The sequence below is a fragment of the Candoia aspera genome, chromosome 9, assembly GCF_035149785.1.
Source record: "Candoia aspera isolate rCanAsp1 chromosome 9, rCanAsp1.hap2, whole genome shotgun sequence".
NCBI lineage: Eukaryota > Metazoa > Chordata > Lepidosauria > Squamata > Boidae > Candoia > Candoia aspera.
In genome coordinates, this window is record NC_086161.1 from 4144251 (window position 1) to 4157645 (window position 13395).

At 39.5% G+C, this 13395-nt stretch overlaps 1 protein-coding gene across 3 annotated transcripts in view; it reads left to right on the forward strand.

The window, feature by feature from the left end:
- ARHGEF12 (Rho guanine nucleotide exchange factor 12) overlaps window positions 1-13395 on the forward strand; it is a 70753-nt gene that overhangs the window by 30676 nt on the left and 26682 nt on the right. For all 3 annotated transcript variants that reach the window (XM_063311429.1, XM_063311430.1, XM_063311431.1), the window contains 10 exons: window positions 2608-2706; window positions 3446-3495; window positions 4578-4635; window positions 6649-6827; window positions 7277-7354; window positions 7921-8040; window positions 8554-8685; window positions 10976-11047; window positions 12640-12732; window positions 13222-13332. In XM_063311429.1, coding sequence (XP_063167499.1) covers window positions 2608-2706; window positions 3446-3495; window positions 4578-4635; window positions 6649-6827; window positions 7277-7354; window positions 7921-8040; window positions 8554-8685; window positions 10976-11047; window positions 12640-12732; window positions 13222-13332 — 992 coding nt within the window. The remainder of the gene's footprint in view (window positions 1-2607; window positions 2707-3445; window positions 3496-4577; window positions 4636-6648; window positions 6828-7276; window positions 7355-7920; window positions 8041-8553; window positions 8686-10975; window positions 11048-12639; window positions 12733-13221; window positions 13333-13395) is intronic.

Consider the following 13395-nt stretch of genomic DNA (forward strand, 5'->3'; position numbering starts at 1 on the left):
ATCAGCAATTATAATCAATTGAAGATCTTCACCTGGATCTATAGCACTTCCCTTTTTTTTAAAGCCTTCCTTTCGATGTGCTCTTAAATTAGATTTGTAGAAGGTGTCACAGAGTAGCACCTATTACAAAACATTTGATCCATAGCAGTTTTGGAAACAAAATTAGGACAGATATGCATAGGAAAAGAAGCTATGCAGGATCATGAATGAAATTGGCAAAGGTATTTCTAGGAAGCTCTTACTCATAAAATTTGTCTGTTAGGCAATTTTATATGAATTGCGATTTGTTTTGTTTTTGTAGAAAAAGGCTTTATTTCTTCTCCATGCCTTCCCTTCAACACCATATTTTGAGTCTGGGCTAATGATATTTACTCCCTGAAAGAATTGGAGATGAAGTGATACTCAAGATTTCCTTTGTTTTGGGATTTTTTTAAAATCAGAAGTATAACCAGTTCTATTCTGTATCGGGCAGCTTTAGACGTTACCTTGATAGCATGGTTAAACCAAGAATACAAACCAGAATATACTGTCCTTATGCAATTAGCCTTCTTTGGGAAATAGTGCATAGATAGCTTGTGCTTGCATTATTATTCCCCATATTTTGTTGGAGGTCTTTTTTTTCCCCATCAAATGAGTGCATGGCTAAAAATTTGCTTAATTTCTTCATTATGTGGGAGCAATTGCTTACATAAGGAATTTGCAAGCTACAGTATTAAGAATTATTGCTTCATCAAATTGTATTCATATTTTTGCTCACAAGGATGAATTAAAAGTTGGCTCACCTATCACACGTGTTCTCTAAATAATTAGCTGAATTGGTAGAACTATATCCAGTGATGTTTGGATGAATGCTTTAATTGTGCTCTAGTGTGGCATAATTTTGTATTTGAAGTTGATTGGCCAGTTATCTGAGCAATTGGATGCTTTTGTGTTTTTCTCCCATTTTCTTATTCAGGTAAACAGATTAATCAATAATTTGTCTTAGTTGTGAGGTAGCTTCCTAAATGTACAGCCACATTTTTAAAAAAATTAATCTGTAACTATTCTAGTTTATTAAGTCTGTGTCCATAGACAGTTACACTAGGTTTACCCAGAGCAAGAGACAATACATTAAAGTTAATCTTCACTGAGTTTACAGAGTATTTACCTCACTAAGTAAAGAAATCCCTTTTACAATCTTTACAGCCTTTAGCTATTTTATGCATAATGTTATGCATGCTACGGCAAAAGAAGCCACACAGTGAGCAATCTGGGCACCATATCTAATAATAAAAATATCCTTTTGTTCTCCGTAGAATCTAGGTAATAAGAGTCTGGTCCCTTGGCAATCTTTTCCCACACAGATAAGTATAAGAGACAATGAAAAAGGCAATTTTCAGTCTGGGATTGGCAGCATGTAGAGAATCAGCATCAGAGAGATTTGATGACCTTACCCATTGATCGCTGCCATTGGCATAGTTTTAAAGCATTGTGCTGGGAAAGCCTGGCACAGTTTATAAGAAGTGTTACTAGCCAAATAACCAGCTGTTTGGGTAGCTTGTTTTCATCTTATCATCCTGTGGAACAAATCTAGACTGTGATGACTTGATTGTCAGCTGTAAAATCGTATGAAAACAAATAACAGTCCAGCTCTCAGTACATTGATGTGATTCAGCACACATGTATCAATGAATGGGAGAGAATATGAGTGGAATCAATAACTGTGTGCTGATTTCCATAACTTGTGATTCCTTAGAACATCCAAGTATTGGTTAATTAGGAGCTTACTATTAATTAGTGAGATATATCCATGATAATTAAGATCGGTGAATCTGAGCTGTCACTGAGCATATGCCCAAAGAAGGATATATGGAGTCAGATGCACCAAAGACGTCCTGATGCTCTTTCACTGGTGCAGCCTACTTCTGGTTGCAATGATCAGATTCTCTTTGAAAAAACACAGACTGCATCCATCATAATTAAAGTTCTGTTGAACTATAGGTAATATCTACAGATGTAAATATCTGAATGAGTACAGGATGGATCTTCATGGGATGTAATAGAGCCTTGGGATTAGCAACTTGACTGATCATTCCTTGCAGTTGAGTGTACAGGGCTGTAATTTACTTCATGATAATGAGTTGAAAGCATGATCACCTTCCACTCCCTGAGAATTTTAATAGTTTATTAGTGGTTACTTTCCTGCTAGTGGAAAGATGTGTGAATCATACAAATTTGAGTATGGTGAATCTTCAATCATTTTGAACAGTAAGACAAATTATATGGTTATACACATTTCGTCCATTTTATTTAGAAAGGTTATATGCGTGGAATGATTTGAAGCACAGTTTTTAAAAGATTTATGCTTAGAATATGATTGATACACCAAAGCAAACTTCTCCTTGCTATGTCTGTTTCGTAGAATCATTGTTTGAAAGGCAACTGACCTACTATCTTCTGCCTTCTATCCCAATCTTCTATTTTTGGTTTTCTTCTTTCCCCACTGCCATCCCTGGCTTCATTTTGCGTAGGCTCTCATTTGATGGACTTGAGAAACTTACCAGCATGTGATTTTTCTCTGATACCTACACTGATGTCTCCTTGTGATTCTTTCTCCTTCCTGTACAGGTCTAGTTCAACGGTGTGTTATTATTCAGCGGGATGAAAATGGATTTGGGTTAACAGTCAGTGGCGACAACCCAGTCTTTGTACAGTCTGTCAAAGAAGGTGAGTAAGCTGATTCAGGACCACTTTACATGTTATAGTTCTATCAAGCACATTTTGCAGTATGCAGCTGTAATGCATGAGATATAAACTTGCTCTGTGCTGTAAAAACATGCTTAAGAGAATTGTCTTTGGCCATAATTCTTAGCATGTTTTTGCAGTACATATGTGAAGAAAGGAACACAAACATACTATTGTGCATTACAATGTACAAGTAAATCACACTATCTAATTTATATCACTATTGTGGTAACATCCAAAATGATACTGAAGGCTATTGAATCACAGACTTTTGTGCTTGAAGTACAGTACCAAGTCCAAAGTGGTGCTTTTTGCATATCAGAAAAATATACAGGTAGTCCTTGACCTACGATCATTCATTTAGACCAAGTAACCTGTTTAGTTTGGGGTAAGTTTGATAAAGGCTTGGGAGGCTTCACAGTTCCACAAACCAAGTCCTTCTTAATTTTTTGTTATGAAATAAGTCATTCTTTGTTGAGTGTGGCCCTTGTATAACTGGAAGGAAACTTTTTCCAACTAACAAAGTTTACTAAAAGGGATGAGTTTGTGAGTGAAGGCTCACGAAAGCTTATGGCTTTTAATAAAATGTATTAGGTGGAAAAGATGCTACCACACCCTTTCTGATTTTTTGCTAACAAGTCCCTTTTTCTAAAATACCTTGCATAACTGGAAATGCTAGAAATAATGTATTGAATTCTAAGTAGCTGATTCTTCTGTCTAGATGGAGCAGCCATGCGGGCTGGGGTTCAAACTGGTGACCGAATCATTAAGGTAGGATCACTTAGTGTTGGAAGAATAAATTGAAGGAGGTGCTTCAGATGTATTTATGTATTTATGTATGTATGTATTTATTTATTTATTTTCTATCCTGCCTTTATTGTTTTTATAAATAACTCAAGGCGGTGAACAGACCTAATACTCCTTCCTCTTCTCCCCACAACAACAACCCTGTGAGGTGAGTTGGGCTGAGAGAGAAGGACTGGCCCAAGGTCACCCAGCCAGCTTTCGTGCCTAAGGCAGGACTGGAACTCTCAGTCTCCTGGTGTCTAGCCTGTTGCCTTAACCACTGGACCAAACTGGCTCTTCCATCAATGTATATGTTTTGCTAAACCTTACCTCTCAGGAACAGTTTGAAATGCAGGCTGTGTATCTATATTTTACAATTAGCAATACAAATAAACCCTTCATTTGATGTACAGATGTAGGGAGGGGTGTTCATGAAAGCTGAATGAATTGATTAAGTGGCAAATTATTTTTTTCAAACACAAAAACAGGCTCATAGGGGGAAAAAGGTGGGGGGTTGAGTCACAGCCAGAAAGCAAGAGGCAGTGTGAGCATGGGTATTTGAGCATTGAAGTCCACTGAACTTAAATTAGTGGTTTACTGTGAGCAATAAGTGCCTGTTTCCAGCTGCTTTTTAAATAATTTTGCTTTGTAGGCTGATATAAATGGCCCTAGATTCCAACTTCATGTCTGTGAAAGGCCTTAAAATGTGAATGAGTTGTATATAAAGCAAAGCCAGAATTTCTGCTTCACGAGTGTGCACTTGATTCCCCCCCCCCACTTTCTAAACTAGCCTACAAAATCTCTAAAAATTTGGCTGCAGAATAACCCATAGAGAATAACTTACAGTCTTTTTCTGTTACTCTACAAATATATGCTCCATATGATGAGTTTGTTTTTGAAAGAGGTGGCTGAATCTTGGAGGGTACTTTTGTCCAGAATGATATTGGAACAGAATTCCTAATAAAGAGCATGGGGGGAAGTTAAATCAGTTTAGTTCGTGGATTAGGAGATCTGTCATCTTACTCAAGTTGAAAATCAAAATAAGCACATTTGTTATCTTTTGGTAGGTGAATGGGACTCTGGTAACACATTCAAACCATTTAGAGGTGGTCAAGCTGATAAAGTGTAAGTAAATACTGTTCAAGCTGCTTTATTCCTTTTTTATTCTCTAAGAGATTTCTGGGAGGGATGAGGGAGGTCAAACTGTCATGATACTGTCAAGAATTTGATTTTAGCCATGGTATTGAAATATCACATATCTGAAAACCTTAAGGTGCAATTTTGGAAAACAGCATGAAATGAAATGAAAATAAATGATTTTTTTTTTTAAAAATCCTTAAGATCAACAAGACTGTTGAATGTATTTTGACTGACAGATGACTTCCACTGTTTACTCTGTTAACCCACTCTTCTATTTTTGCTGTGTCAATCATCCACAATTGTTCTGGTTCTCTGCTTTACTGAGTCAATATTCGGGGTTTGTCTGTGCTTTGCTGTTCTGATTCATTGTACCAGTGTTCTCCATTCTAGTTCCTTCGAGAAGTGTTAGACTGTAGTATCCATCTTCCTCAGCCACTGTTAAATAAGTATCTGTTAAAGAAGATGAAACTTAAATTTAACAACAGATTGGTTCAAAGCAATCCTTTTTCTGCCCCCATGATTGATACTGTGGATGTTGGTCCAATACCACAACTGTAAATGGGGTGAATATTTGACATGCTTGAGTTCTTAATGATTAAGAACCTACCTCATTCAATATGCTGTCTGTGACTTGACGTCTTCATAATGAAAGTTAATACATTTATTCCATTCCCTGAGATATCCTTAACTTAATTCCTTCAATCAGCAAAATGGTGCTGTCTTCTCTTATTCACAAACTACACATATATTTTACTTTATTTACTTTTTATTTTATTTTATCAATCAAATTTGTCACCGCCCATCTCCTCCCACCAGAGGGACTCTGGGCGGTTTACAATAACAATAAAACAATAAATGTACAATCAAATTACAATATTTAAAAATACAGTATCTAAAAATACATTTCAGGTAAACAGTAATTATAGATAAAAATAGAATCCAGATGGCAGATGATAACTCAGTCCTTGTATGCGACCAGCACTCTAGGTTATTAGCCATCCCCAAACATGATGACCCCCTCCCCACCCCAAGCCAGGTGGCAGAGCCAGGTCTTCAACTTCCTCCGGAAGGCTAAAAACGATGGGGCTAACCTCACCTCCAGGGGCAAGATGTTCCAGAGGGCGGGCGCCACTGCAGAGAAGGCCCGCCTCCTGGACCCCGCCAGGCGGAATTCTGTTATGCGGATGCCAATGTTAATTCCGCTTGGCAAGGATAACTCTTCAAGAATGTTATTAATATTTTAAAAAACATTCTTTACTACAGTGAGGAAACAACACTTACTGTTGCTAATTCTGTTAGCCAGTTTTTAATTTTAAGTGTAGCTTGAAGGTCTGGCTAATTTCTGAAGAAGCTACACTCAGAATTGTTTTTCGTAGCCTCTGTGTCACATACTAGTAATTCCCTCACTAGATCTGTTGAGAGAAGCTCAGACAATTAAAGAGGTCAATTAATAAAGAGGTTAATTCCTCTTTATTTTAGGATTAGATTGAAGAAGGTCTAGAAAGGAGGCTATGATTTGTTGAGCAACTTATGATTCCAGATTCACACACAACTCTAATCTGTATGAGCCAGTTCATGTTCAATACTACACTGAACCCAAGCAACAATATTCTGGCATATTTCATTTTGTAAATTCACCCATTTTCCCTTGTATGCTCCTTTCCAAATCTCCAGGACACTTTGGACAAAATAAAAAAGCGCCCATTTTAATTGGAGGGGGCAGGCAGGTTGGATCACTGATATATCTCAGTGGTTGTCCTGAATTAATCTTTTTGTTTATGTAGAACAACTGTCCATCCTTTCTCAAGTAACTACACAACTCTGCTTCCTCATGGAGGAAAGCTTGCTTTTGTATGTTGCGCTTGATGTCAAGCCATGGTCCTCCTCCAGTGGACCCCATTCTCTTACTTTGAAACAAACAGGAAAAGCTGTCCCAGACTTGACTGAAGTCATTGTCCCTAGACTCCCAAATAATGGAATTCCATCCTCTGTCTGCAGCGGGTTCCTATGTAGCGCTCACTGTGCAAGGGCGCCCACCTGGGTCGCCCCAGATTCCACTGGCTGACTCTGAGGTGGATCCACCTGCATTTGGGCATATGTCTCCCATCATGACATCACCTCACTCTCCTGGATCATATGGAAACACGGAGAGAATTACCAGTCCAGTGCTGATGGGGGTAAGAGTTTAATAGATTTTGATTGCACCGTATGGCTGGAAAAGGTTCTTCGTCCAGCTTCGTTTGTGCTTAGGACATTCATTCTGAGACTCATCATTGTATTGGATATTTTATGTATCACAGCGGAATCATTTATGTGGAAGGGTGAGGAAGAAATGGAACTAGGATAGCACTAGAGGATATTTACAGTTGGTCTGAACTACTGCTCTGGGTATACGTATCCAGCCCATAAACCATCTATATACCGTACATGCTTTTCTGATGCAGTAGGGGAGATAGGAACATACGGGAATGAATATTGAAGTAATAGTTGAATCTGATTAAAAATCACAGCTATGATTTTTTTTCTTGTGGTTCATAAGATTGTTAGAAGTGTACGTTGTAGAGAATCTGTTTAAGTTCAGGCACACTATCTGTGTAAATGAGAACTGGCCATCTTTTCTTATTAGGAAGAAAATAACATAGTTCACAGCCAGAAAGTAGAGATTTTGAGGAAGATGCTGCAGAAAGAACAGGAACGACTGCAGGTACCAAAAAGGAATTTTATGAAAAAGTCAGGGGTGGTCATTTAACCTAACATGATATTCTGTGTTCCAGTTGCAAAACAGAAAACGCCCTTGGCGAGAAACCAGAAAAGCTTGGGAGTATGTGGAATGACACTGTGAAATTCCTTGTGGCAAATCGGTAGAGAGGCTGTTCCTTTAGGTCAAGAGTGGGGAGCCTATGGCCTCAACAGCATAGCTGTAACTCAGCAGCATTTAGCGACATGTTCCCCATCCTGTCTTAGATTAAATCTGTCTTGAATATTAGAGGAATAGCCACAGAAACTTAGAAATGAACAACAGGGCGGTATTTTAGGAAAATGTGTAGTTAATGTGCTGTAAGGTGCGGGTGATATATCCCAGCAGCGCTCATTGGGACGGTGAGAGTTTCAGTAGGGCGGGTGGTCCAGCCATTATATGAACTGTAATAGGGCTTTCCAAATGCTTTGCTTGGCCAGTACTGGTCCAACACTGGCTACCAAACTTGGTCTTAAAAAAGTGGCCAAGGGACCATCATGATGATGATTCCCGTTATCCTTAAACCCTTTCAGTCCCTGCAGGAAGATTATAGCCGTGCTCCTGCTCCCCGACTGCTCAGAGAGATCCAGGAGGCCAAGAAGCACATCCCTCAGCTGCAAGAGCAGTTGTCCAAAGCAACAGGCTCTGCTCAGGTAATGGACTGGGAAGGTTTATCGTCCGGATCGTGGCGGTCTTAGCGGGCATGCCATGTGAGAGCAAGCTGGTCTCGTCTACGCCTTGCAGCAGTTTGCACAAGTCCATTTAGCCTTCCAAGGACAGTAAATTCAAGGATGTGCAAATAAGCGCCAGCACTTACTTTTAATTTAGCTCGTAGAAACTGGTTTTGATGGGGAGAGTAGTATATGCAGAAATTAAAGCCTTGCAGTAACAAATTACACGCTGTCCCTTTACTAAGAGAGTCTGCTTGGAGGTACTTATTTACGATGTAGTTATATGTGAATGTCTCTGCTTTTGTCTCTTTGTGCATCCCTTAAATTATAAGGAAGCTGAGGGGTTATTGTTTGTTTCACTTGCTTGTTTACAAATAATTAAATTGTTTTCTAGGCAGGTGGCCCTGCCAAATCTTACATGGTCACCTACAGCCAACTGCTTAAATGTTTTAGTAAGGTGTATGCTGTTTCTGACCTCGTTTTGTCTGTTTTCAGGATGTCGTTTTGTCTTCCAAATCTGTGTCCGAGTCTTTGCAGATCACTGAGGCGGAAGCTGAGAGGGGGGATGGACAGAACAAAGGGGACTGTCATTTTGGTGATGGCCCCCAGATGAATGACACAGCAGAGGTGGGTTCTCCACTGAGGAAAAACGATGCTCTATTAGTGAGAGAGGACAAAGCTCTGTGTCTCTCCAGGGGACAGGCAGGCTTCTCTGGCCTCAGCTAAAAGGAGGGAGATTCCAGGATGCAGATTGCGGCCATGTTTATTTTATTCTGTTCTCTTCCCTGACAGTTAGAAGGTAGAAATGTTTGCAGGTAGCAAAATGAGCTTCCTGATGAAGCTGGAATTTCCTGTTCGTCCTCACAACAGCAACCTGATATTTGTGCCATTTTATTCTCCTCACCCTTCTCCTTCTCAGTTGTTATATTTGCGGGGGGGGGAGGGCAACTGTGTATAAGGTTTCTCCACTGATGTAATTATTAGTAGCCAACAGAGTTCAAAGTTGGTCAGAAAAAAACTTGTGTTTATACAGCCTTTGTCAAACAGAGTTCTAGAGGACTGAAATTTGGCATTTGCTTTGCCATCTTTCATCCTTATCAAGGGATTTTGTAAGGTACTATTAATCCTTGACACTTTTCTAGAAAACTGTTGAAAATTTTAGCTGACAGAAAATTGTAACCTCCTAAAAGGATCTGAACAAATTAATTTCACCACAGCTTCCTGCCCTCGGACCCTCCTCTCGCCTGGAGTGAGACCCACGTCTGACTTGAGTTTGGGGGACGAGGCAGAAGCCGTTGAGCTGGTGCTGCAGTTGTTGGGGGTTATAACTGACAAGAGTAAAGTCTGGTGTTCACACTGCGTGCGCCAGTCAACTTTACACTCCAGTGTTCTGTGAAGCTTTAAGACATAAGAACACGTGACCCACCCAAAATATGAAGTGTGGGATGAGCGCATCACAAGCTCACATTGGTTAAATCCCTGCGCTTTTTCTGTGCTTCCTGCCTGTCACTACTACTGACAGGATGCTTTACGGTGGCCTTTGGATTGGCCTCACCAATGAATTGCACTTGGTTCTGTTGTGGGGCTCTAATCTTTGTGGAACAAGACTGTTAAACTCTGTCGACCCCGTGATGACCAAAATCAGGATTGTGATATGAAAATACGATTCCAGATATTTTGTGAGCTGGTTTTGGAAATTTATTATTTTTATCCTCTTAAAGAAAAATTGAGCCATACAGGGTCTGATCTGATTCTGTGTTGCAGAAGAAACTGTGAATATTATAAGAAAACGCTGTTTTTTGGCCTTATAAAGAAGTCGAAGCAGTCAGGGAAGACATTGAAATTAAAATTACCAAGATTTGAGGGGATGGGGGTTTCTCCCATTTAGAACTTTGCAATAATTAATGTTTTGGGGGTAGCCCTCTTTTCTAGGCACATGTTCAGCTTAGGTTAGTATGGACTCTCAATTTAGTACCATTTTTAGGAATCTTATTTGACATTGATATATATTCAGACTGTGAATGACATAGAGGTGTCATAATTTTCAGCTGTGACTGACACAGGTGAATATAAGTCTGAGTGAATATTCAAGTCTCACTAAAAATGTAGATATGCACATAGAGTTTAACTTCTTTCTTCTAGTTGAAATGAGTGTGGTAGATACATGCATGCTTGTGTGTGTGCATACATACTCGCACATATTAGTGGATTATGAGGCTGTGTGACTTCTTTTTTATTATTTGCTGCCAATAAATGTTTCAGGTAGCAATTCTGTGTACCTAGGTTTATTTCTGGGTACACTTAGAATTGTCATGAGCAGTTTTGCTGTGAAAATAAAAAGAAGGGCCAGATAGAAATTACAAAGACTTTCCTTATTATCTGTCTAAGTTCATACATTAGACAGAATTATGATATATTTTAATTATGGTCTGTTGAATAATGGCTGGGCACATAACACACTAAGGGGTAAATCACAGTCTACAATTTCTAAATTCACACATTATGCTGATCCCAAATGATCTAACCACTCTGAGGTATAGCATGATGTGTTAAACCCACCCTCTCATAATTAAGATTAAGACAAACTCCCCCTTTTGTATCCTAAGACCATAAAATATAACCCGGATGATATTTACCCATGTTAGATGCTTTCATTTAACCTTTTTTTTACACGTTCCACTGTGTGTGCATGTGCATGTGCATGCATAAATACAGTGGAACATGTAAAAAAAGGTTAAATGAAAGCATCTTACATACATACATACATACATATGTGCATGTGAAGCCCCAAACCTTAGTTAGTCTCCTACAACCACTCTTAAGTTGTAACTGCTGAACTTGCTGTGTTCTTCTGTTGGGTCCTGCTTTTCAGCATAGTAAACACTGATCGGAGCGTTCTTTCACTTCTTCTCCCCAGAGTCCTCGGAGTGGCCTGAAAGAGCAGAGCTCTCTGGATGACAGCCCAGAGAAGAACGAGACTCATGAAACTGTAAGAGTACCAGGAAGATTCTGATAGAAATTTCTGCAGTAGTTATGGGCAAAAGCTTGTGTTCTTTCTTCCTCTTTTTCTTCTTGAGATGCCACTTGGATGTTTGACCTCGCAGATGTATGCCAATCTTTTGACTGGTTTTTATAAATTTAGCCAATTCAAAGACTTAAGAAATCCATATTGCTGTTCGTTCTTGATGGGGTACTGCCATCTGTTTCAGTTAAGATTTTGTAGTTAGCTGTGCAACTTGTTGCCGTTTATGGAAAATTGTTCCTCAACATTAGCTTACCTGCAGCCACTTTCAGGTTCCATTTCCAGCACTCCTGTTAGAAAAGTCCTGGGTAGCAAAGCTGGGAGAGATGGCTGCCTATTACCTTACAGGGTACCTCCCAGTCAACTGTTAATTTTAAGGGAGAGAGAGAGAGACTTGAAAAGCAGCTGTTCTTTTATAGGCCTGATCTGTGTACCCAGGTTGGAGGCATTTTCATAACAATGCACAAGGATTGCAGCCTCTAATCTGAAATGATATTTTCTCTGAAGTGCCCTTGAACTGGAGAGGCAGAGTCAGTAGCCATGCTTGAACTAGTTCTGCCTTGACATTAAGCAATAGAACGTATATTTTTCCTCTGAAGAAGGAGAACTGGAAATACTAGAGGCTTCAAAGACCTGCAGATATTAACATCATAGTACTGTGGCAAGAAACTTAATAGAAATGTGCCATGTAATTCTGTGTTGAAAATATTCATTGAATAGGCCTATTAGTGCAAGGGTTTTCACCCTCTAAAAGTTCTACACAAGATTGAACTTCTGGTCAAAAGCAAGTGCCAGAACACCAGTTTTTCTTAAGCAGAGAAACAAGTTTGTCTTTCCCATGGTTCTGTATTTTGTTGGGGAGGGTATGTCACTGGGCTGGCATGGCTGTGTTCCACATACCAGTTTTTAATTTACTTAGCAGATGTGTGTCCTGTTTTCCAAAGTCCTCAAAATCAGATGACAGTGTTTATAAGCATATAACAGATTCAGCAAGAATCAAACACTGCAAACAAAACAAAGCAACCAGCTCCATTAAAGCAGGGCCTGACATCTGATTTTTTTTTTTCCCTTCCCTACAGGGCAGTTGGGGTTAATGGCTCCATGGTGGGGAGGGAGCAATCCAGCTGGAAAGGATGTAGGACCCCAGTGTTTTCTTTGCTGCCTCCCTCCCTCAAATTCCACCGTCCTTTTTTTTTTTTGGACAGTCTACACTCCTCCATATAACAGTACTTCAGTGAAAGTACCAGCTTCTGTAGTGGCTCAAATATTTGGTTTAAGGGCAGACTGTGCAGCTGTGTAACAAAAGCTATCTTTACTTTCTGTAGCTGATTGCGTCATTTGGTTTAATGAACAATAGTGTTTTTGATACAAGACTTCTTTTTTATTTGATCAGATTATTGTATATAGGTGCTGGCAATATGTACAGCATGCTGGAACCAAGAAGTGCAATGCACGCCCACAAATGCTTTCTAAAAATCTAGTATATTGAAATATCCTTGTAATAATCGCATCCAGTAAAATAGAAGCTGCACTGATTTCTCTTCTCTTGACAATGCCAGGATTCTCCATCCAGCCTCGGAAGCCCTTCCTCTCGTTTGGCACCTCCAATCATAGGAGCAGAAGATGATGACTTTGATGGTGAACAAGAACAGGTAGGCTCTTAGCCTTCCAACCGTAATAGGGAATCTGTTGTGTGAATGCTTTCCTGAGCTTACCCCATCTGAGCTTACCCCCCCCCCTTCCTCAAAATGTGGATAGAGGATTCTCTTTAGGAAAATTCTGTTGACATTTGTTAGGATACACTGATACGTTTCCAGTAATAACTTCATTTTCCTAAAGGGTTTGTGAGGGCAGTTTTGTATCCTAATTCATAATCAGGATAAAGACATTGAGCATACTAAAGTGTCTGGCTGGTTTGACTTTTGGTAGCAGCATAAAAGAACTTCACACTCAGCTACAAATGCTTTTGGCTCTCTGGGGATTCAGAAGGGAGTGTCTGAGCAAAAGATTTATAGTTTAAGAAATGTTAAAGGTACACGTTAGGATGAAAAGAACAGGATGCAGTTTTATGTTGAGTTTATGATGGAAGAGGCATGAACCTTGGAGTACTCATTCTGAAAACGTTCATGCTGTCTCTACAGATCAATGGGCAATGTAGCTGTTTCCAGAACATAGAGCTGCTGAAATCACGCCCCGCTCACCTGGCTGTCTTTTTGCATCATGTTATCTCCCAGTTTGACCCAGCTTCGTTGGTAAGATGTTGGTTTATAGCTCGTTTCTGTGTTATGGATCAGATGGATTCTGAAATCCCATTC